The following is a 24,613-nucleotide window of genomic DNA, read 5'->3' as shown; positions in this document are numbered from 1 at the left end:
TCTGGAGAAAAGCCAGTTTCCCCCAACATGGGTAGAAATTATAAAGCAGAATGTGGCATTTTCATTTCTAGAAGTTTATTTACAAAGGAAGTTCCGAGCTGGAAGTAGACAGTCTCATATTCCTGTGTGGGGTATGGTATAGGGTGTTCCCAGTCAGCCAAAGCAGCACCAAGTATAATGGGAATGAAGAGAACCCAGATAAAAAGCTGTGACTCTAGTATTCTTGTTTTATTGGTTATGGCTTGTGGGCAGCTGGCTGAGGCCAGGAACTTGAGAGCCTTCCTTGTATTCCTTTTCTTCATCAGGTGATCCCACACTGGGAAGGTCCCATACCTGGAAGCAATGTGTTGACCAGATAGAACAGGATGCAGTAGGCTTATCAGGAAAATTCAGCTCCTCCTGCTAACACTGGTACCATAGTCTTCTGTGTTAGAATCGAACTTGGTCCCCACTACATAGCCCAAGCATCAGCCTGGGTACCCAAGTGTGGTTTGGAGTGGGGGGTAGAAAGCAAGACAGGGAAAAAGGATGGCCTCCGTTAAGCAACTTTTGTGGTGAGGGAAATAAGGAAGCCCTGAGGCTGCCATCCCTCCTCCAGGCAGCCTTGATACTGAAGGTGATGATGTTAGAGCCAGAAAGCCCTGTGTTTCTGGCACTACTGGTATAATACTGATGCCACTCTGGGATGCCTTAGCCAAAATACATGGAAGGGATAATAGAGGGCATGAGAGGCAAGGAAACCAATCTGTATTATATAAAGATCTTAGGACTTCTTAACCACTGAACAAGAAGAAATCCAGGCAGAGGTATAGGGCATTAACCTTATATCTGCTGAATGAATCTGTAGGATTCTGCTTTCAAGGATTAGGTAGGAGAGGTATCTTATCTATTCCTCTTAGCACCTTGTCTACAAAGCTCCAGAGGAAGAGGAAGTTAGGGGAGAGAGTTAACCTTTGACCAGGAAAACAAAGCCCAGCTCTGTCATATATTTCAATTACTTTCCAATAGGGCACCTAGGGCTTAGTGGGTTGGGATGTTTTACTGCTATCTGTAGAATAAAGGGTTCAAATAGAGGCAAGTGGAATTAATAAGGTAGAAATTCACTTGTTAGATGAAAGTTTTTAGTGGGTGCTTTTCATTTAAGAGAGATAAAAAGAGGTCTTTTGGCTAGGTGCCGTCCTTCCCATCTCACTTTTGGTCAGGCTGCAACCACAGGAAAAAAAAAGACAACATTGGGAAGCAACATCCATCTTATGGGATGGATTCTAACTGGGAGACAAAATCTAAAACTGGGACTAGCGAGTGGTTGTGTCTCTGCCTTTCCTAGCTTTGATCCTAACTTTTCCCTGTCTTCGCACTCACTTTCCTTCTCCTCTTCCTGACCTCCCCCATTTTTACAAATATTCAATCTAACTATTTTTTGTTTAATTCAAGAGGCAGTCTTTGCATCAATATTAGGCTTGTTTATACAGTCCTTAGCTCTAAAGCAAACAGCAAACTGTATGTCTTTTCCTACTGACTTTGGCCAGCAGGGAAACAGGATTGGCCCTTTCTCTGCCAGAATACCACAGAGACACCCACTGGAATAAACTGGTGTGATACCAGTACTTCTAGAACTAAGAAAAGAAGGGTACTTTGGGTTGGAGAATCTAAAAGGATGGTGGGCAAAGGTTCATGGATGAAGTCTCAAGCAGCAGAATTTCCCACCTCAGGTTTGAGGTAACCAAGAGTATTCCTGCCACCAGAGCACTTCTTTCTTTCTTCTATTATTTCACAGGGTAAAATCCCTGTAACCCACCTTGCCAGCTTTTCCTTCTTTTCTGTCAAGACAGAGGCCTTTGGTGGTTAGGTAGGGTCCTGAGGTGCTCTGGCCACAGGATCCATCTGTCTTCATACGTGTGACCGAAGTTGAACCACCCAGATGTGGTCTGGGGGACCCTCTGTCTTTTGCCCATGAGCCTCTTCACTTCAGCAGGGAGATGTCATCAGCAAAGTCATCGTGCTGATGGCGCAGGCAGCGGAGGGAGCGCCACTGACACACCATGAGGCAGAGTGGTAGCATGAAGAGGGCGCAGATGGCAGCCATGACATAGGCTATGGTCATGAGGGTTGATTCATCTGTCTGTGGAATGTTGTAGCCACAGTCATCCATGTCTGGGGTGACAAAAGGGCCTTCTACTGCTGCTGTCCTGAACTCATCATGCACTGGGAAAAGGGTAAATGTGAATGGTTAGCTCTCATTGTCATAGTTTAGGTTATACAACAAAAGGAACTTCCTGATAGTGAGACCTTCAAGTTAGCATCTGATGTGGCTGTAGAATCTCCTTCCTTGGAAATACTTAGGAGCTGGACAGAAAGCCTGAGCCAGATGGAAGCATGTCTCCCCTCCCAAGTTACTGGTTGCAACAGCTCTTTCCTGTACATTTATCTAGTCAGAATGATACTTAAAAGTCAGTCGTTTTGAGCTGACCACAAAACTCCAGCCCTTTATCCACCAGTAAACTCATCTGCCACAGTTAAAAGCCAAAAGACCCTGCCACTTTTCTGAAGTAGCATTCAATTTGCCATACAGCCATTGATAGAATCGCTTGGTAGGCTCATCCTACCCAAGGTACCCAGGCAGCTCTTGCTCCTCCAGGTTCCCAGGAGACATTACCAATCCAGGTAGAGCTCACCATGCCAGGCTGTACCAAAAAAAGGACAAGCACTGACATTAGCTTTTGCACCACATGTTGACTTTAGCTGTAGGCAACTGTTACTAACTCCCAAACTGAGAGGGGCCTAGGTATCCTAATTGCCCGATAAGAAGAAAATGGATAGACTGGGCCATACCCTCATCCCTGCTCTCTTACCATGGCAAGCGCTGACAGCAAAGCCAATTCGTTTTCGGGCTCGATCAAAGACAACATAGAAGCCCTCCATGATTACAGCTCCCATAACAGTGCCTGTGGATGACTGTGATATGGCGAACTTGTAACAGTCATCTTGGGACGTGGCCACATCTTCCACAGGCCGCAGATATTGCTAGGGGAAAGCATTCACAGGGTGAGATTTTGTCTTCCTCACTCTATCTTTTACCCCGTCTCTGCCTTCTATAAATTTACGCCTTAAGGTAGCTCTTTCCCATGTCATCACTGAGTTCTGAGTGATTGGGTTTTCCAAGGGCCAGTTACTACTGGTCATTTCTAGGTCTAGGAAGCCATGCCCCTCACTATCTCCTAGTGTATATTTTGTCCTTTCTGGGATCCTCCAACTCAGGTTGGGGACATACCTGTGGTAGGATGGTGATGCGGAAGGACTGATTAGTGACCTCACCCATCAGGTAGAGTGATATGACTGGGAAAATGTTCCAAGGGGTGGTGCCTGCTTGCCAGCATACCAGCTGCTCCCCTAGCCAAAAACCATCTGGGAACTTCTCCGTCTACATTGGCAAGAAGGGGATAACAGTTAGGAAAGAGCTTCTTTCACCATCTCGCCTCTCCCATTTTCAGATAGCATTGATTGGACCCTTTATTTGCTTTTCCAGTGGAATAACCAGACCAGAGAAAGATAAACTACCACCCAGGGATTAGAGTGAGAGACTAAGGCCAATAATTTGTATCAGGGGGATTGTGTGATAAGCAAACTGAGTCCCATAAAGAAGTGACTGAAGAGTTTTGAAGAGATCCAAGAGGAAGGATTAAAGGGTAGATATCTTGGCTCTTGTTGAGGAATATGACTATCACTGACTTCCTCTGGCATGTTTCCTTTCTGTGCCTTCTCTTGTACCCCTATCCTTAGTCCCACTGACCGAGGAGGCTGCCTTGATGGATTTCACCGCAGCTTCAAACACTTTCTTGGGCAAACGAAGGTTAGTGGTGCCGCTGTCCACAATGCTCTTGTCATAGTTGTACTAGGAGGGAGAAGAGAGGGTTAGAATTGATGCTAGGCTCTGACTAGAGTTGGAGGGTAAGTCTGACTTGAGGTAGTCTGGGTTGGAATCCTGGCCTTGCCACTTCTTAAGGTGTGTATTCTTGGGCAAGTAACTTAACCTCTATGCCTTAGTTTCCTTATCTTTAAAATGGCGATAGTAACAGTAACTACCCCAAAGGGCCATAGGATTATGTTAAGAATTAAGTGAGCTAGTATATTTAGTACTTAAAATGATCCCTGGCACATAGGAAACACTCAGTAAATGTGAACTCTTATTCTGGATGAGCAGACATTCTCCAAATCTTAAAAAGAAAAATACCTTGTATGGTGCTTTTAACCTTTCAGAATACTTTTATATCTATTCTTAATTAACATACATAAGAATCTAATCAGTCAAGGAAGACACATATGGTTTAACTCCCGTTTATTGGGTACCTGCTCTGTGCCAGGCATTGGAATAAACATTTTACACATTATCTCTGATCTTCACCACTGTCTTTGGGAGAGCTGTTTTTTTTTTTTTAACTTTTTTATTAATTAAAAAAAAATTAACAAAACATTAAGATATCATTCCATTCTACATATAGGGAGAGCTGTTTTTTACCTGTGTTTTGCAGATGAGGAAGCTGAAACACATGAGATTAGTAACTTGTTTAAAGGCTTAAATGTATAGTAAATAGCAGAGCTGGATTCAAACCCAGGTCCTTCTAACTCCAAAATCAGACTCTTCTACTACATTATAATGTCTGACAAATGACATGCCCAACCAAAGTCATAAAGCAAGGTCATAAGCCAGTGACTAGAATTCGTAACTGGTTCCATGCATTTTTCGTTATTAGACCATAAGTCCCGTGGTCCCTGTGTGAGTGATCTGCCAGCCTTGAGCTCCAAGCCTTAGAGCCTGTGAGATGACCATTAAGCTCCACACTGTCCCAAGCCCAGTCCCCAATCCTGTTCTCAGGGCCTGTACCTCTCCTTGTCCTCCCAACCTCATAACCAAGGGTCTTACCTCACACTGTGTTGCCTTTTCCCTTACCTCTCCCCGGCTGCCCCCTGGTTTTGTTACCTCCTTGCAGTCCATTTTCAGATCTTGTCCATTGACCTCCACCCGCACAATGATCACCTCATAATACCATTCCCGCCGAATGGGTGTGTACCAGAGACTGCCTGTGTACAGTGAATGGTCAATACCGCCAATGATCTAGGAGAAAAAGGCACAGAAGGAGATCATGTTATCCAGGGACCAAACAAAAGGATCAGCAATTTCTGGGAATGACAAGGCCCTTTACAGAGCACATGTTTCATCTTGCTGATTCTGGTCAACTCATGCCCCAAAGTGATTTATGGTTTCTTGAATGTGTTCAGGGAAAGATTTTCCAGGATTTTTAATTTCGTGTTTTACACCTTCAATATAAAGTTATTTAAACCTAAATTGGCCCAATAAATGTTGAATGAGTGATTATTTGCTTCTATTAATAATTTTTATTTTCTCTGCTTTTTGGGGACGTAGAATCATTCACTACTGTTGTAATTAATTAATAAGTAGACTTAAACTCCCTATATCTTTGCCTTCTGATCATCAGACAGAATAATAATTTGATAGGCCTTTCATTTCTTTGTAATCATCTCTGATCCTTTCTAAATTTGCCATAGGTGTCTCAAAGCCTTTCTTGAATAATTCAAGGAAGAAAGGAATGAAAAAAGAACAGTGGGGTTGGGGAAGATAATGTGGTTTTCCTTGATCCTAAATTTGGAGCCCAAGACTGAAGTATAGCCTTAGAGACAGGTGGCAGACGGTCCCCATCTCCCTGCCCACTGCTAGTACCTCCTTTCTCCAAGGACGTACTCACCATGCTCCCTCCAACTGATGCCAGCATTTCTGATTGGTTGAGGGGGAAGCCAGCGCCACAGAGCTGCAGGGAGAAGAGGTTGGGAACGTGGGTCTGCTTTACCAGGGAATCAAAGAAGGGCTCCAGGGAGTCATCAGGCTGTGGCAGAGAGAGACAAGGAGTGAATACTTACCCAGAGAAGCCTAATGGAAAGAGACCAGCTTCCTAGGAGGCAAAAGCAAAAGCTGGGAAAGTTTCCTTAGGAAAGACCATCTTGAGGTACTAAGATTTGACAGCAAGTGGGTTAGCAGGAGATGTAGACAATGCAAATAGTAAAGCACCCGTGGGATCTTTAATCCCCATATGCCTAATTGTTTCAGATTGATGGGGGCCTTTCTTATTCTTAAACATCTTGGAGTAAATAGAAACCACAGCCTATTCCTGTCCCTATCATTATAGTTCTGCTCTCTAAAAGGATGAATTTCAGACCGCCACCCATCCCCTATTAAATGACCTTTCTTTAAACTAATTTGTTTCCTTCCCTTAGTCAGTTCCTTCCCCAACTCTCCCAGCTCCTTCCCTGTGTAGCATGCAGTGTGCAATGTGTAGAGGGTAGTGTTTTTCTCACCCTGGCGATCTCAGCATAGGCCAACCCCAGGATGCCCTCCCAGTTGGAGCCATTGATGAAGAATTTGTCTGATTCAGTGATGGCAGCGATGTTGGCACGCACGGTGACGTTGGGGCCATGGGGGATGCTCACAAGGTCAGTACCCAGTTCTCCCTCCCATTTGCCCTGAGTGTAGGGCACATATACACCCTTCCGGAGGTCCCGATATGTGCTGGACCTGTAGAAAGGAAGAGTATCTGTGTATTCATAGCCACAACAACCGGCAGAGGGATCCAGCATCAAACCTACTCCCAAATGTTTAGCCTGAACTAAATGGCATCCTAGAGTACACCTTCGGAATGCTCAACAGAATATCTCTAAAACAATCACCCAGAACTGATGGTAAAGAAACCTTGCAAATAGATGAGAGGAACTATCACTGAGGCTCTCCTGCCTGCCTAGCTCATATTCCTAGATCTTGCACTTAGGCCCTGTGAAGAACAATCCTAGGCTTTATGTATTGTGCCTGCTGCTAATGAACAAATAGCTTACAGGCATCTCTTCCTTCCCACAGCTCTATCAAAATCCCAGAGAAAAGGAGCCATTGACTCTCTTGCTGCCTTGGGACCTGGTGGTACCATCTGAGAGGCAGAGAAAGTGCTAGGGAGGGTAAATGTCAAGCCTCTGCACTTAGTTCTTCCAGAGAAGAGATTTGCACAAACATCTTAGGAGAACAGATAGGTGTTACATACCATCTGTGTGAAATATGCTCATGAACTTGTGACCCTCCACCTATGTTTAAACATATCACCCTGCTAATGCAGGCTTGGGGGTGGGGTTCAGCAATGGGGATAACAAGGAGTTGAAATGAATTCCCTTTCATGGAACCTCACCATGCCTCCTCCCTGACTGCTGTTATTACATAGGAAAGAAAAAGGGGTCAAAGACAGCAGAAAATGGGGATAGTGGGTTTTGCATCAGCCTACAAGTCCAAGAGTGGGATTTACACCTCTCCTTACATGTTTTCACAAACAGATGGCTCATTAGATGTGTTTTCACCACTTCCTCTTCCTGCTTTTATTCTACAGGTCATCCTTCACTGTCTCTCTGACCTTAAAAACACACTCAACTCTCCCACCAGTAAGCTAAATAATGGGTGAAACTCTGTGGTGCAGAGAGGAGATGTTTTAGCTTTTGGCCCGCGATGTTGGGCCAGGAAGTGGGTTTATGAAAGATTCTTTCCTCCACTTCCTTGAAGAGTGCAAAACTACTTGGAGGCCCTGGGCCCTAAGGTCTAGAATTCAGTGAAAGGAGCTATCACTATAGCCTTCAGCCTAGATTTAGCTGATATGACCATGAACATTGAGAGGCACTGAGGGGATGTGGGATGAAGTCCCCCTTCCTCCCCACTGCAGGTCAACAACGAGAGTTGGAAAAGACCCTGGAGGTTGTGCTGGGTGCTCTGGAGCTATTCTTCCTCTTTCTTTCCCTCCCACAGGAAGCTGCCCTGTCTCACTTCCAAAGCACTCCCTGGCTGGCCCTCGGCTTACTTTTTCCCATAATAGATCTCCTCACATTCACCTCTCTTTACCTTTCTTTACTGGTCACTGTCCTCCTCTTTTCCCTCCCTTTACCCAGCAGGAAGAAAGGATTTGAGGATCTAGTCTTTCTCCTTGCATCCCTCCCTTGACCCTTCTTGGCCTTGGATCGTTGGGAAGTGCTCTTCGCAGGACTCACAGCTGCCTCTGGTAGTAGCGATGCAGGAAAGGGTGGGGGGCAGCCCCCACTGCAAAGTTGCTACTGCCGGTGTCCACCAGGATGTTGAGCTGTCAGAGAAAGGGGAGAGAAAAGATGTTAAGGACAGGAGGCTCTGTACTCATCACCATTATGGGGCCTCACCCCACCAACCACAATTTCCCTTTGGAATGTCTGGGGTGAAGCATCCATGTTGCAGAACTGGACAGGTTGGTGACACCAATGCTACTACGACCATAGACAGAACCTGGAGGCACATAGTATCCTCAACAGGCCTCAGAAACCTTATGTCTGCTTCTGCCTGTCTATAGAATCGTAACATTTCCTATGTCATCAGAGCCTCTTTGCATGTGTGTGTTTGTGTGTGTGTCTCCATTCCTGTTTCTACCATCATTGCCTTTGCTCTTTTTGTTTCTCTCACTGAATCTCTGTCTCCTCTCCTGGTTCTCCCAGGAAGCATATCACTTAGCAGGCAGCCTGGCTCATCAACAAGAGCTATTCTAGGAGCTGGCACCGACAAAGGAAGTGGTGGGGACCAAGATAACATGTCGGTACCCACATGTACCATGTCTCCGACCCTCCCTGCCAGAAGGGCTCCCCTTTGGTCTCAGGTGACACAGACCTTTGAGTCCACTGTCAGAAATAGTGGGGAGCCAGGAACCCAGATGATGGCCTGGTGAAAATCCATCTAGTAGGGCCCTGATTTTGGGCTGAGTGAATGTGGACAGGTGTCTTTGACGTTCCCTGTTGTGTACCTCCTCCTAGCATCTCTCCTACATTGTCCCTCCTTCGTCCTGTGTTGGTCTGACCCTTCCCTCAGGAAGCCCGGAACCAGTTTTTAGATGCCTACTATATCCTCATAGGCAAAAAGATGAAAAGTCCTTCTATAGATTGAATCCTCTCTTCTATTTTCCATGTCCACCACCCTGGCCTCTCCCCTGACCCTCAGGGTTCTTCATTTCTGCATCTTCTCTTAGTGCCAAGAGTCAGCTGACCTGGGTTTTGGTGCAGGCTCTTCATTTCACTTTGGGCAGATCACTGTGCTTCTCTGGGCTTCAGTTTCCTCTTTTCTGCCACTTTCACCCAAGCCCCTTCTTGGTGACCTCTGGGGTTATGATGGCTGTACCCTCCCCCAACTCCACTTTTCTCTTCCTGGCCTTCCCCATATCCCCAAAGATTCCTCCTCACTATCTCCTCAACCTCAGATCCTGCCTCCTGCCTCTTTCCCAGCCCCTACTCTGGGCCTGGTTCCCATTTCCTGCCCTGCCCCCTCTTCCCTTCTACCCGCTATCTTTCTGGTCTCTGAGCAGCCACCAGCTCCAGATGCTGTGCTTTCAGAGAAAATCAATAGACCTGGGAAGCTCAGCAGTTCAGATTTCAATCAACCAGGTTAATGATTGAAAAGTCTTCTTCACTCACCAACTCCCCAGAACCCCCCTCCCCCACCTTTTTAGGACTCGGCTCCCAGATCTCGGGGCTGGCTTCATATTAACAGGGATTCCTGCTATCATTGGACCCCAGGGAAAGAGGGGCTAATCCACACACTGGTCCCTGTAATCTATGCAAGGGAGGACTAACTGGAATGTATGTGCCTGGCCAGCTATAATAACATTGGAACACTTCTTTACTCTGGAATGGAGCTTATACCTGGGGGTCCTGCTGTCCCTGTTCCCTGCCTCCTCACTCCTCTCCTTCCAGCAGGGGCAGGAAGCTCTCTCTACAGGCCACTCGCTCCCTAGCCAGGAGGTACTGGCTACTCTGTTGCCCTTCCATCCCACAGCCTCTTTCCTCCATCTAAAAAAAATCTTCCCCTTCCACCTCCAAGGGGGCCAAGCCCACTCCCATCCCCTACTGGAAAGTCCACTCCCATTTCCCTTTATCCCCCCCACCCCACATCCCTATACCTGGCATGGAATTCCTGGCATGGAATTCAGACCACCATTGCTCTCTCCACACCCTATACACACAAAACAACAACAACAACAAAAAACAATGAGATTTCCTGCTGAGCAAATGTCTTTTCTGTTTGCCCTTTGCAGTGTGATCCTGTTTTTGAGAGAAGTAATGTCTGGTTCTGTCCTTCAAGGCCTCTACTTCAAGCTCCCATCTACGTGGGGTGTCCTTACTGGGCAGCCCCTGATACCCCTTCCTCCCCTTCCTACTCCCTGTCAGGCCTTTTACAAGACAGGGGCCTAAGGCAAAACAAACTGAGCCAACGCACTCATTATGAAACAGGGCAGTTAAGGGCAGCCTGAAAGAGGAAAATAGGTAGCAAAGGGGTTGTGTGCAGCCTAAACCTTCCCAGATGTCACCTGTGATCTCACAGAGAAAACGGAGGCCAGCAGATGGGACTGCCCTCATCCCCCACAACCAATCACTCCAGCCTGCCAGTTGCCATACCAGCCAGTCCATTTTCTGCTGGCCTTCCGCCTAGAGCAGGTACAAGCTTCCATCTGGCCTTTGGACTCCATTCCCAGCTCCCTTCTTATTAGTTACCCCTTTTCCCTCAAGTGCAATCAGCTGTTTCACCATGACCCGCCTCCCCAGTCTGGAGTCTTCATATTGGCATTTACGAATGCTTGAGTCTCTTCATGAAAAATCAAAACAAAACAAAAAATTTTTTCAATCTTACATCCGCCTCCAGCTACCTTCTCTTTCCTCTCTCCTCCCCCTTCACAACTGAAGTTCTCAGCCAAACCGTCTTCATTTCTTCACCTCCCACTCATTCCTCAACCCATTCTAAAACTGAATTTTGCCTCTATTCCTCCACTATGAAACAGCCCTTACTACAGTTACCAATGATTTCATGTCACCAAATACAAAAGACATTTTAAAAATCAGTCCTCATCTTACTTGACTTCTTAGGAACATTCTATACTACGGACCTCTTCCTCCTTGAATCATTCTTCCCTGTCACCGTATCTGGTGATTTTCCTTGTACCTCTCTACTGCTGTCTTCTCTGTTATCTTTGGCCCTCTTCCTCTCCTGCTGTACAATTTCATCCATGCCCATGGCTGCAATAGTCACACTTAGTCTGAAGACTCCTAAGCTTATAGTTCTAGTCCATTTCTCCTCCTTGAGCTCCAGATGCATGTATTGAACTGCTCAATGAGCTCTCAAATTCAGAAGGTCTGAAGCTGACCTTATACTGTTCGCCCCATCTGGTCTTCTTTGGGTATTCCCTTTTTAGCAAATGACATCTCTATCCATCTGTTCCATAAGTTGGCAAGCAAACTAGGAGACATCCTGAAAACATTCCTCTTCTTCATATCCCTCTCCAATCCATTAGCTATGGAATTAGGCTCCTTAAAAGTCTATTGAATTGATTCATTTCTCACCTCTCCTTTGCCACTAAAGTTATTATTACAAGGCTACACTGTTATGTCACCCTGTAACATTGCAATAGTTACTTCACTGGCCTTGCCTCATCCATCCGGGACCCCTCTAATCTATTTTCTGTGGCTAGAGTGGTCTTTTCAAAATGCAAACTTGACCATGTTAAATCCTATGCCAATGGTTTCTCTTTGCTCTTACAAAAATCTAAAATTTTAACATTTCCTACATGGCCCTTCCTGGCCTAGCCCTGCCACATGTCCAGCCTAAGGTTGTCTCAGACTTCCACAAGCCCTCCACCCATCAGCCATGCTGGCCTCCTTTCAGTTCCTCAAACTGTCCCCCATCCAAAGGCTTAGAAAAAAATGGCATATGCCATTCATTCTGCTCAGACCATTCTTCCCACCTGCAGTTTTGTCTACTTATCTCCTGCACATCCTTCAGGTGTGAGCCTAAAGGGACTTCTCGGGGAGAATGACCAGGTCATATTCTTTTTCTAAAACACTTCCAAAGAACTTGTGACTTGTAATTTCGCATTGAATCTTGTCTCTCCTTCTAGACTGTAAACTCTGAGACAGAAGTATTATTATTTTTTTTAATCCCCACTGTATCCCTAGTGGGTATTTCATTGCCTAGTAATAAATATTTCTTGAATGGATGACTGAATGAATGGTTAAAGGAAAAAAAAAGGGGAAACGGCCAATTTAACTGTTTTTTGGGTTGTGGGTGAGGGGAGGGTTCCCTCAGTGGCTCCCAAACTGTGAGTGTTTCTAGGTTATAAGTATGGCTCTAGCTCAGACCTGGCCCTCTGGCTTGAGCTAGGACCCTGTGATACGAGACTTCAGGCAACCTGCAGCCCAGGAACAGTCTTACTTCTTCCATGCTCCACCTGTGGCCAGGAACACCCAAGAGTCCCCTTAGCTATTACCTTTGAATGCCCAGGGGCTACATCCTGGGGTCAGGGCTAGGTCAGTGCCAATCACTTAACAAACAAATGTGTCCTTGGGGGCCTCTGAGGGAAGGCAGCTTCTTGGGAAGTGCTAACAAGCCCCACCGGGAAAGGCCACACCTGCCCAGTTTCATCTTACCACAAGGCTCCCTTAGAGAAATCTTCTGCAGTGGCTGTAGGATGATGAGATAGGTATGGAGCTGGTGAGTTTTAGGGTGAGCTCTTTGTTCCTCAAATCCCACCTTTCTCAGCCACAGCTCTCACCAGCAGACAGGGATATCTCAGGGTTTTCCAAATGAAACAAGCCTCAGGAGTCATCTGTCCATCCTCCAAGTATAGGTAGTCTAGAGAGATGGAGGGTCTTTCTAATTCTGAAAGATCTCTAATAATTAAGTATCAAAACCTTTCTTGGTAGCCTATCCCAAGGTTTTACCACTTTTGCAAGGGGGTGGAGACATCTAACTTATTCTTCCTACTAAGGAGGAAGTCTATTTTCCTTTTGTGTAAGGCTTCAGAGTAACCAGGAAAGAGCTAGTCTCTCTTGTATAATAACCGTTTTAGCCAAAGCTATGATATAGGGGCCTGTCTTCCATTTTATAGAGGAGGAAATGGAGACAGAATGAGCAACATGACGCATCGTATATAATAAGTCACAAAGTTTAGGACAAGGACCCATTGCTGCTGACCAGTTCCCCAGGCTGGGCTTTCATCTCCTTGGCCTTCCTGTCTTCCCCTTTGAAGAAGTACATGGTAAATTGTTACACTAATGATCCATACCTCCCTGTATCTGTGCCCTTCTGAGATTCCCTCAGACACTGACTCTGGGCTTAGCCATGTAATTTGCTCTCTGTGCTTTCCTAAGTGGGGACTTCCAGAGCTGAGTTTGCTCAAGGCTGAGAGAAGGAGGCAATAAAGAACAAGAAAGGGAGCCTCAGCACCTGGGACTGATTGATGGCCACAAAGCACCCAGTTCCTGCCTCACGCTAAGTCCAGCCAACCCTTATGTAACAGACTCCTTTCCCCAGACATATTCTCTGCCTTCCACATCATTCTCAAGGCTGTAACTGACAATCAGTACCTGGGAGAAAGTAGACTCCCCTGGTGTCACTTACCCCTCCTCGGGCATTTTTTTCACAAGGGCAGGCACCGGGAACCAAACCCAGGTCTCTGGTATGGCAGGCAAGAATTCTGCCACTGAGCCACCATTGCACCGCCCTTGGGCAATTTTTTTTTTAAGTTTCTCAAGGTGACTTCATCACCCCAAACATATCTAGCGTACCCTTCTCCATTTAGACAGCATGCTCCATTTCCCCTCAGCCTCTAACCCAGATCAACTAATATTTATTAGTGCTTCTCTTCAAATGTGTGATGTCTAACAGGACTGATTGTAAAAATTCAGATATGGCTAGCACAACACTACCTAACTGTAATACAATAATGTTAGTACGCGGAATGAAGCTGAATGTGAGAATGATAGAGGGAGGAGGGCTGGGGGCACAAATGAAATCAGAAGGAAAGATAGACGATAAAGATTGAGACAGTATAATCTAGGAATGCCTAGAGTGTACAATGATAGTGACTAAATGTACAAATTAAAAAATGTTTTTGCATGAGGAAGAACAAAGGAATGTCATTACTGCAAGGTATTGAAAATAGATGGTAATTAATATTTTTAAATTCTAACTTATGTGGGAGGCTAAAGCAAAAAATGTTTATTTGATATAAAATTTATATTTTAACTAGTACATTTCCTAATATAACTTATGTGGTCAGTTTAATTGAACACCATAAGTACATGGAAGCTTGAGTATGGCATGAGATCTTGTAGGTTTGTCCAGAGTAAAGCCCTGATAAATCCCAGAGTGATTTGAACAGTGAATAAAAAAGTATTTGCAAAGTCCCCTTGGGAGAATGGCGAGAAAAGGGGAAAATTCAACTTCCCCATGTGGAGAATTCCTGATATTCTCACAAGCGGTGGGGACAACCAAAGCAATAGGCTGAGACCTCAGTCTTGGGGTTTGTTCATATGAAACTTATCCCTGCAAAGGATAGGCTAAGCCTACTTAAAATTAGGCCTAAGAGTCACCCCCCCGAGAACCTCTTTTGTTGCTCAGATGTGGCCTCTCTCTCTCAGCCAACATGACAAGCAAGCTCACTGCCCTCCCCCTCTCTCTGTGGGACAAGACTCCCAGGGGTGTAAACCTTGGTGACGTGGGACAGAAATCCTAGAATAAGCTGGGACTCAGTATCAAGAAATGAGAAAAACATCTAGACCAAAAGGGGGAAGAGAAAAATAAGACAAAATAAAGTGTCAATGGCTGAGAGATTTCAAACAGTCGAGAGGTTATCCTGGAGGTTATTCTTATGCATTATATAGATATCACCTTTTTAGTTAAGGTATATTGGAGAGGCTAGAGGGAAGTGCCTGAAAATGTAGAGCTGTGTCCCAGTAGCCATGTTTCTTGAAGATGATTGTTTAGTGATAGAGTTTTTGCAATGTGACTGTGTGATTATGAAAACCTTGTGTCTGATGCTCCTTTTATCTACAGTATGGACAGATGAGTAAAACATATGGATTAAAAAATAAATAATAGGAGGAACAAATGTTAAAATAAATTTAGTAGATTGAAATGCTAGTGATCAATGAAAGGGGTATAGAAAAAAACTAGGGGAAACAAAGGCTAAAATATATTGGGTAGATGGAAATACTAGCAATCAATGACAGGGAAGGGTAAGGGGTATGGTATGTATGAGTTTTTCCTTTTTATTTCTTTTTCTAGACGGAAGTGCCTGAAAATTCACTTTTATCCGTAAAGGAGCATCAGATACAAGGTTTGCACAATCACACAGTCACATTGCAAAAGCTATATCATTATACAATCATCTTTAAGAAACGTGGCTACTGGGACACAGCTCTACATTTTTCTGAATTGATGCAAATATTCTAAGAAATGATCATGGTGAGGCATATACAACTATGTGATGATATTGTGAGTTATTGATTATATAACAAGAATGGAATGATCATATGGTAAGAATGTGTTTGTATGTTGTTATGTTTTAAAAAAAACTTGGGGTATACAGCTACATATAAAGAATAAAATAATACATAAGTCCATTAAAAAATTTTGGCAAATCTTTAGGAAGACTGGCAAGGAATAAAAGAGAATATACAAATAAGTAAAATTAAAAAAAAAAAGTGCATGTCTTACAGATTTTTTTTTTAAGCAGCAGTACCCTTTTTCAATCTTATGCAGGATCCCAGTGTACAAAGGAGAAAAAAGTGAGATGCTCTGTTTGAAGGTGGGTGGGGAGGCATATTTCCAAGTTTCCTCTGCCTCTCCTCCATTCCTCCCTCTTTCTTTCCCTGTGGTGCCTCCTGAGGCATCTCTTCACAATCTTCAGCCTCCTTGAACCCACCTGGGAAGCACCTCTTCTAAAAGGTATCACAAGCAGCTATTAGTTGCTTGCTTTTCTTTGTCAGACAGTAAATTCTTCCTGTTGTCTAGCTTGTCCCACCTACAAGTTGTAGTAACTTTAATCTTCTCTTGGTCTGTCCTCGGTTGAAAATGAAGCTGATCTCTGGCATTAGCCCATCTCCCCCATGACACCTGGGTCATTCTCAGCACACAGTGTTGTTTGTTTGAGCCATGGGGAGATGCCAGGGTTTACACCTTGTGCTAGTTGACAAAAACTCCACAGGTACTGGAAAAGAATAATTGGTGGGATCACTGACCCAGAGAGGCCAATCTGGGAGATATCCAGCCTGGACACAGTGAGGTTACAGTGGCCAGTAGAAAGGATAGCCACAGGGTACTAACAAAGAGATCTATTGAATCTAGAGCATAGGTTGGGGTGGGAGAAGCTGAGCGCTCAGCCAGTTTGCTCTCTGGCTTTATCAGAGTCTGTAAAGAAAAGAACCTAGGATTCCTGCCTCCCCCAGGTCAAAATCCCCCCAGGACTATTGATCCTTCATCCTCAGAAGGCCCCACCTCCCCACTCTCAGGAACCCCCTGGCTACAGTACCTGAGGACCTGTAGCTCCATCAGTGATGCTTCCCAGGCCTCTGTGCCATCCTGACTGGGGGTCTTAGGAGAGGTCTAGGACCAGGAAAATGGTCTGGCTTCTTCCCAGACTTATCCACTGCCCAAGTCCTCAAGAGTAGAGGCACCCAGCAGAGATGGAAGTTAGATGCCAGCTATGGGGGCTTCCCTGGGAGATGTTTCTCTTCCTGGATTTTCAACCAGAGTAGTGTTTCTCTTTATTGGAGATGCTCAAGAAGGGTTCCTTCTTTCTACCTTAGTGAGAGGGGATGGTCTCTTTTTAAAAAAAAAAAAAAAATTTATTGAGAAATATCTATACACATACAGTCCAATCATATTATATAACCCATGGCTCACAAAATCACCATATAGTTGCATATTCTTCACCGTGATCATTTTTAGAATATTTGCATCACTCCAGAAAAAAGAAATTACAAGAAGAAAAAAGAACTCAAACATCCCATACCCCTTACCCTCTCTTTCATTGACCCACAGAATTTCAGTCTACCCAAGTTTTATCCTTTGCCTGTCTCCCCATATTATTTGTTTATTTTTTACTCATTGGAGCAGTCACTTTCGATACTTCCTCTTGCCTACTCCCCTCCCCCAACCCCAGCTAAGTGATTTCTTTCTGATCTGAGGAGGCAGAGGAGAACTGCTTGAAATGACAGCATGAGGATGCTAGCAAAGGCCTAGAGGCAACCTGAATCCCAACCCAATGAAGTCATTTGTGATCTCAGGGATTGGGTAAACAGCATAAGTGAACTGGGACCTTGATTTCTTTGTCTAATTCTTTGGTTATTTGAGATGAATGGATTACAACATTTTTAGTACCAGAATTCTTTTTTAAAAACTAAAATATAACCCAGATATCCTTTGTATAAAGACAATAGGAGCAGAGACATTCTGGTAGGGCTGGGAGATTTTGGGACAGGTGCGGGGGAGGAGGATTTGGTCATGGGAAGGGTGGAAGTTCCAAGTTCTTGTCTGCTTACCTTTCTCCTAACCTTCTCCCTAATCCTTGTGGTCCCTTTACAGAACTCTGCAGAACACAGTGTGAATACCATTCTGGGGGTGGGAAGGAGAAGTTTGGAAACCACTCTATTCTTCCTAGCTGAGTAACTTTTGGGCAAACCACTTAATCTCTCTGATCCTCAGTTTCCTCATCCCTAAATTGGACATGCTAATCCTTCATGATTAAAGCAGAATAATAAATGTGGGACGTTGGTAATCTTTATTGTGCCTTAAAAGCTTACTCTTTCTGCCATATTTCCTGTCGTGAATACAGTCATAGAGGGCTCTTATTCCCTCCCCCTCTCCCCTCATGTGTGATCAGAGGCAAAAAACAAGTGGTTGAAGTGACCTGAGAATGCTGACTCTCTGAGGACCTCTCCTCCTTTCCATCTTCACTGCCCACCACCCTTGACCCTTGTAGGGCTGGGGTGGTACCCTAATGGATATCCTTGTCTTGGGCTCTAGACTGGCCAAGTCGTTTTCCATACTGAAGTCGTTTTCCTAGAATCAAACTTGAACTAGACCATCCCTCTGCCCATACCTACAAGAACTCCCTATTGCCTCCAGAATAAAATCCAGACCCCAAACAGCCACACACCTTTCTGATCTCCAGCTTCTTACCATAACTCATGCTCCTCTTCATGAAATGTTCACCCCACAGGTCTCAACACAGCAACGCTTTCTCATCTTCCAAGGCCATATTTACATTTGACATCTCTAAACCTTTCCTAATGCCCTGTCACAATTAACCACTTCTTTCTTTGCACTTCTGAGATTCATTATCCTTCTATTTGTATAGAAGTTTGGAGTTTATATTCTGTGTCTCACATCAAATTGGGAGCTCTCCAAGGACCAAGACTGTGACATTATTTTTCTCTTCTTCACCCCATAGATACTTAATAAATACTTGTTCAACTGAACTGACTACCACCCAATTTCAATCCTGACAAGGTATTATTTCGTCTGGTCAGTGATGCTCATGCTATTATAATGAGATTATACTCTTTCATCAAAGTGAAGAGAATAAAAATACTTTCTCCAGCAGCTCCAGTTCTGCCTTTACAACTGTCCATCAGCTGTTCTGTTTATATGTCTTACAGTCTATTCATTCACTAAACATTTTTTAGGTACATGTTTTGAGCCTCATACTGTGATAGATATTAGAATACAAAGAGGAATAAGACACCAAAAAACTAAATAAATGAAAACAAGACACTGTCCTCAAGAGCTTGGAATTTTATGATGGAAACAAACATAAAAATAGTTATAATATGTTATGATGACTCTAGTAAGAGAAAGAAGAGTAGGTGTTATGGAAGAGTGGAATAGAGATGCTAATGATTAATTCTTTCTTTTCTCCCTTCTCCCCAAAACAAACAAACAAATTGGCAGCATGGCATAATGGAAAGAACCAGGTTGAGAGAGGGGTCTCAGCTTACTGGCCTGCCACCTATTCAACTGTTTAACCTTTCAGACCCTGTTTTCTTCTGTGAGAAGCCATGAAAAGACCTTTTACATATATCGCAGGAATTGTGGTAAAGAACAAAATAACATCTATAGAATATATAAAAAACTTTATAGCCTGCAATTATAAATACAAATATAAATTTGTATATCAGTACTACCAAATCATCCCCTCTTACCAACTCTCCTCTTCCGAATAATGGCTCTGTCATCCTCCAGTTCAACTCAGATCAGAATCCCCAAATCATCTTTGGTGCCTTTTTCCTCACCCTTCATTCTTATGTCACTGAGACCTGTCCAGCTGCCTTGCAATGGCTGTTGCATTGTCTTCCTCTCCTTTTCCATCTCATCACAGCCTCATACCATCCTTATCATAGCAACACACCTGGTCTGCTGTGACAGAGCCTCTAAAATTTAGATGTCTTTTCCCAAAAGATTGCCTTTTTTATGCCATTTCCTCACACAGATTCCAATTTTCCTGTATATCCGCAGACCAAAGTCTAAACTTTATGCTTTGACATTTAAGGCTTTTGGCAACTTGGCTCTATCTTATTTATCTAAGTTCACCCAGTCTCTGTACAAACTTACAGCATTAACTGGAACTGTCTTTTCACTGTCTGCTGAACAATTATGTATAAGTCCCAGCAGACATAACTCATTCTCTCACTGTGGTCTCTCCTGGTCTATGGGGGATAGGGTGGGAAAAGTGGACACACAATTACAGTATGGTGGGAGAGGTGCCATTTCCCCACTAGGATGGCCTCTCTGCTCCTGTCCATCCTTCAAGACTGTGCCCAGGTCATACCTCCTCTGTGAGGCCTTCCTTGGTTTTACCAACCCGTTGAATACCAAGAACATTCATTCTTTGCATTCCTCAAACTTGTGCTGTCAAAATTGAGATTCACACTGCTGGGCCCCATTCCCAGAGATTCTGATCAGTAGGTCTAGATTGGGGCCAGAGAATTGACATTTCTAACAAGCTCCAATAACAAGGGTCTGCAAGCCTCACTTTGAGTACCACTGCCATGGATTATCCTGTACTAGTACTTATGCTTTCACTTCCAGGCATTTGTACTGTAAGCTTTTTATGGACAGAAAATATATCTTTTCTTTCTTTATGGATTAGTCCTTATAGCCCAACAGTTGCCTAGCACATAGAAAGTGCTCACCAAATTTCACTTGTTCAGAGTTTGATGCTTACAGCAGCCCCACCAGTTAGGCAGAAAGAGCATCCTTCTCATAGACTTGGGGAGAGAATCAAAGTTACACAGAGCAGAGACTCTGGCTGGTGCTGGCTTGGGTTAGGAGCTGTAGGGCAATCTACAGAGTAGCTCTCTGGTCACCCTGGCAGTGGGCTTCTCTTCTCTTAGGAAGGAGCAGGGAAGGAACTGCAATTTACTGGGCAATTGCTTTCTGCCAAGTCCTGGGCTGGGTGAGGTACACATGATTTAGTGATCAGAGAATTACCATCATTGACATGTTTAAGACACAGAAGGCTAGAATACCCAAGTTTTATGTTTCATTGCATAGCATAGAAGAGGCAGAAGTGGCCAGGCAAGTTAAGGGGGAAAGTGACTTTCATAGTTACTGAAGGCCATTTGTGTGTCCAGATGTGTTGTTTTAGGTGCTCTCAACTACATAGTCTTATAACCTTGCAAATGAGACCTGTCTTAAAGTCAAGGAAAGAGCTTCAGAAAGGTTATATAATATATCCAAGGAAAAGCTGTAGGTGGTAGGTGGTACCTGGTCTGCCTGACTCTAAAGCCCTTGTTGGTCCTGCAGCCCTGTTCTGCATCCATCTCATAGGGTTTGTGGATGGTTTGCATAGCACATCAGTAGCAGAAATGGGAGTAGATCCCAGATCCCTGCCTCCCCCTACTCACTGATAATACTTGCCATTTGGCTATCTGAGGCTGTTAGTGGCCCAGCTCCAGGCTCTGTCTTGGGCTTCACTCACTGACCAGAGACTGTTTCTGGGGAAGTCATGGTACATAGGAAAGAGGAGGGGTAAGTGGGGGAGACCAGGGCCTTGGATCAAGCAAGGTAGGTCTGGGTGGCACGAACCTAAGAAGGCTCCCTTCTGTCAGATCATTGGGAGGTGGAAGTTTCTGTTTCTCACAGATCCAGTGAAGGATCTAGCTGAGAAGTTTAGCCAAGTGTGACTGTTCTCCCAACACATAAACACACTCCTACCTTCACAGACCCTCCCAAGGACAGGCTTCCCAGACACATACCTGGGGCGGGGAGTGGCTCAGTGATGTGCAGACTCAGATTCAAGGTGACATGCACCAGCATATACAAAATCATGCTGCCATCTGTGACCAGATCACTCACAAGGAGGCAAATACACGCAGAGGTCAGACAGCAGCCCTCCGGGAAGGCCGCTCACACCCACACTCTCATGGCCACCCACAGAGGCCCAGAGGGCACAACCTCTACCAGCCACCTTGGAGGTACCTTGGAGAAGGTAGGATGGGGTAAGCTGGCAGTGCTTTCTCCATCGCTGCCATCCTCTCTACCCCTCTTCCCCATTTACAGCACCTAGCCGCTTATAGAAGAAGTCCCATTCTTGGAAAGGGACTCTAACTCCATCTCTATACCTTCCTTTCCCAGGCTCAGTTCAGTCCTCTCTGGCCTGTGGTGGTGCTCAGAGGGCACGGGTGGGGGAGGGGTTGGAATGCAGAGTGCAGAGTTGGGGGTGGAGAACTAGGGGAAGACAAGAGGCTGCCCAGGACTTCTGGCTCAGTAGAGGTCAGGGGAGCTCGGCAACCTTGCTTTGCTGTGCCTCTTTCTGTAGCCCAGACACTTTGAGAAAGGGGCTAATTCAACTTGTGCTCAGAATTCCATGGTCCTTAAGGTACTTTGAATGATAATCGGAATCCCAGATTCCCTGGAAGCCCCAAGAAGGGGAGAGGGTTGGGTGGTCAAGACCTAGAGTGGTGGGATTTGGGAGACTCAGACTTAGCCAGTCCCAGAAGGGGCTGACACCTGTTCATATTACCCCTTTGTCTTGGACCCTTCCCTCAAGTCATGGTCTTCCCCAAAAACCTTACTGAGGGGGTAGGGTGTAAGATTGGTCATGGTGGGGGGTGGGGAACAGTCGGACAAGGGAGGCTGGGAAGCCCATAGGAAGAAACGTGGGAGCGGGGAGCTTTCGGGATGACTCCTGCTAACATGACCTCAGAGGAATGGCTTGGACTGGGACTGGGTGCCCCTCCTGGAGAAAATTCCCACCAGCACTGTCGAGCCCATTTCAGAAGGGACCCTATGCTACATGCCCAGCCTGTGGCCCCTCTGCCATGCAGGAAGGAGGGACAGAACTGGGCTGGCATTCTTACCGTCTGTGGGGGGCTGCCCACAGTCATCTCCACGTAGTAGCCCTGGCCCGATTTGCCCCTCAGGTTGTCCACCATCTCCACGAAGCTGCCCCTCCGGCTGGGTTCCTCTGGCTCCTCATCAGTCTCCCGGGGCAGCCGGAGCCCCAGGGGTGCTACTCCCAGCCCACTTCGCAGGGGCAGGCGGATGCCATGCTGAGTGCAGTGGGCAGGTAGCACTCCTGAGCCCACCCACAGCAGGAGCCAGGGCAGGGCCCAAGCCATGGTGGGCCCTGGCCTGCAGGCCCTCTGGGCTCACGCTGGCCCACGTCTGTCCTTGTTGCCTCCTCCTAACTCTGGGTGGTAGTGGCGACTCCTCAGGAAAGTAAGCTTTGAGGCATCAGGAGTCCGGAGCCTGCAGGCCCCTCAGCCAGCCCCCAGGTCCAGGCTGTAGAGATCAAAATCCACAGAGAAAGAGAGAAGGGGGAGAGATGTTGCCAGAGCCTGTGGTTACATCTAGACAGCGGCGTCCAGTCTCAGCAGCCACTTGGGAGAGGGCGACTGGGGCCCCATGGGGGGCTGGGAGGGGCGGTCATGGCAGGTCGGCAGCCGCTTGTTTCTTTGGCCTCCTGGCGGGGTCAGCAGGGTGGGGAAGGGGCTAGGGGCTTCGGGCTCCTGCAGCTGCGTTTGCTGCTCAGGCCACCGTAATCCAGCTCCCAGCTCCCAGGCAGGCTGGGGAGGCGGAAAGACTTGTGGCGGTGGCTGTCAAAGCCAAAGGATTTTCGCTTTTCCCTAGGATCACTGGGAAGTGTAGTCTTCCTATTGCAGGAAGCCCAGCTTCCGGCATTGGTGAGGGTCTTGGATGCCCTCTGCTGAGATGGAGTCCACCCTGCAGGACCCTGGCTGGAGAGGTTTCCTTACCTTTGGCAGGGGAGGAAGGGCCATCAGGATAAAGAGGAGTGGCAGACCCTTTATTTTATAACCCCTTCATTCAGTATATATGAGCATCCACTATATGCAAAGCGCATTGCCTAGCAAAAGGCTACAGAGATAGATAAAATGCACACACCAAAAGTGGTTATACATAGAAGAATTAAATGGTTCCTGATATGGGGGGGGGGTGACATACAAAATGATATGGCATTAAGGAGTAGGGGTTGTGGGGGAGGTGTATCTGGGATGTCTAGGAAGACTCAGTGGGGGCGGTGGATTTAATTTGAGCCTTAAAGAACGGGTAGGACTTCCATAAGCAGAGACTGGGGGATCAGGAATAAGGGGGGTAAAAGAGTATTCTAGGCAGCATAAGCATAAGCAAAGCCCTATAGGGCAAAGTGCAGGAGTAGTCATTTTTACTAAAGCCTGCAAACTGGGGGCAGTTAAGAGTCCGTTGGGTCTTCTCCAGTCTGAAGTTTTTTGTGCCTTTGATGCTCTACCTGGTTTTACCTCCCCCCCCAGATGCTTCAAATCCTCACAACACTCCCCATGTCTGTGTCTTCAGCCAGACTAAGGGTAAATTGCTGTTGGCAGGTTGAAAGTGTTTTCTCTGCAAAAAGTTTCAATATGAGTTAGCGAGAGCCTGAAACAAAAAGAGGTAGTGCTCTAACAGCTTAAAGGAGAAAAGCCGTATGAGTATGTCAACATATTTATCAAATGGGAAAAGCTGTTGATAAATTCAGTAGAAATTTTGATAAAAACTAAGGAGAAATGTTTTATACAAGATAACAGAAAATCATGAAAACATAAGAGCATCAGGCTAATGTTATCTCCACCAAAGTCAGGCTCAGGAAATGGAAGGTCATTAACACCACTCTTACAGAACGTGATAGCTAACTCAGTAGACAAGAAAATAAAACAGGTGCTGTAAATATTGGAAAGCAAAGGAATCATTATTGGAAAATTACTTAATATGAACAGAGAAAATCCTAATCCTAGCCAAGGTGATTAGATACAAAATACAAAATACAAAAAAAAAAATTACAAAAACCAATAGATCCGTGTGTATATGGAAATTTTACACATGACAAAGCTGGCATTCATATTAACGTGAAATAGATGCATTAATTAGTAACTGTTTCCATCTTGAGAGAAAAAACTATATCCCTGTCATTCAAAAATTATTTAAAACTTTTAAAAAATTAATAAAAAGTTAAGCATTAGAAATAAAACTCCAGAACAAAATATAAAAATATTTGAATAATCTTGTGGTGAAGAAGTCCACCTAACAAAATCCAGAAGCTATGTAGACATTAAAAAGGACAGATTTCTTTTTCTGAATTGATGCAAATTCTAAGAAATGATCATGATGATATGTTTAAAAAAATTTTTAAAAAAGGACAGATTTGACTACTTAAATATTTAAAATTTCTCTAGAATCAGACTGCCAGTATTTTAC

The 24,613-nt window shown here is 45.1% G+C and overlaps 1 protein-coding gene across 2 annotated transcripts; it reads right to left on the bottom strand.

Moving 5' to 3' along the window:
* Nucleotides 1-207: 207 nt before the first annotated feature.
* Nucleotides 208-23,010, bottom strand: BACE1 (beta-secretase 1). Of its 2 annotated transcripts, none has more exons than XM_077112807.1 (9): nt 22,246-23,010; nt 8,086-8,174; nt 6,370-6,586; nt 5,763-5,900; nt 4,979-5,113; nt 3,791-3,892; nt 3,272-3,421; nt 2,853-3,024; nt 208-2,205 (listed from the first exon to the last, which is right to left on the bottom strand). In XM_077112807.1, the coding sequence occupies exons 1-9, from the start codon at nt 22,504-22,506 to the stop codon at nt 1,964-1,966; spliced, it is 1,506 nt and encodes a 501-aa protein (XP_076968922.1). In that variant the 5' UTR covers nt 22,507-23,010; the 3' UTR covers nt 208-1,963. The 2 variants fall into 2 exon arrangements, with proteins under 2 accessions (XP_076968922.1, XP_076968923.1); XM_077112808.1 differs by lacking the exon at nt 22,246-23,010 and adding an exon at nt 10,008-10,321.
* Between the last annotated feature and the right edge of the window lie 1,603 nt (nt 23,011-24,613).

Source organism: Tamandua tetradactyla, chromosome 8 (genome assembly GCF_023851605.1).
Source record: "Tamandua tetradactyla isolate mTamTet1 chromosome 8, mTamTet1.pri, whole genome shotgun sequence".
NCBI classification, from domain to species: domain Eukaryota; kingdom Metazoa; phylum Chordata; class Mammalia; order Pilosa; family Myrmecophagidae; genus Tamandua; species Tamandua tetradactyla.
Note: the sequence above shows the minus strand (reverse complement) of the source record. Positions and strands in the feature narration are given on the sequence as shown.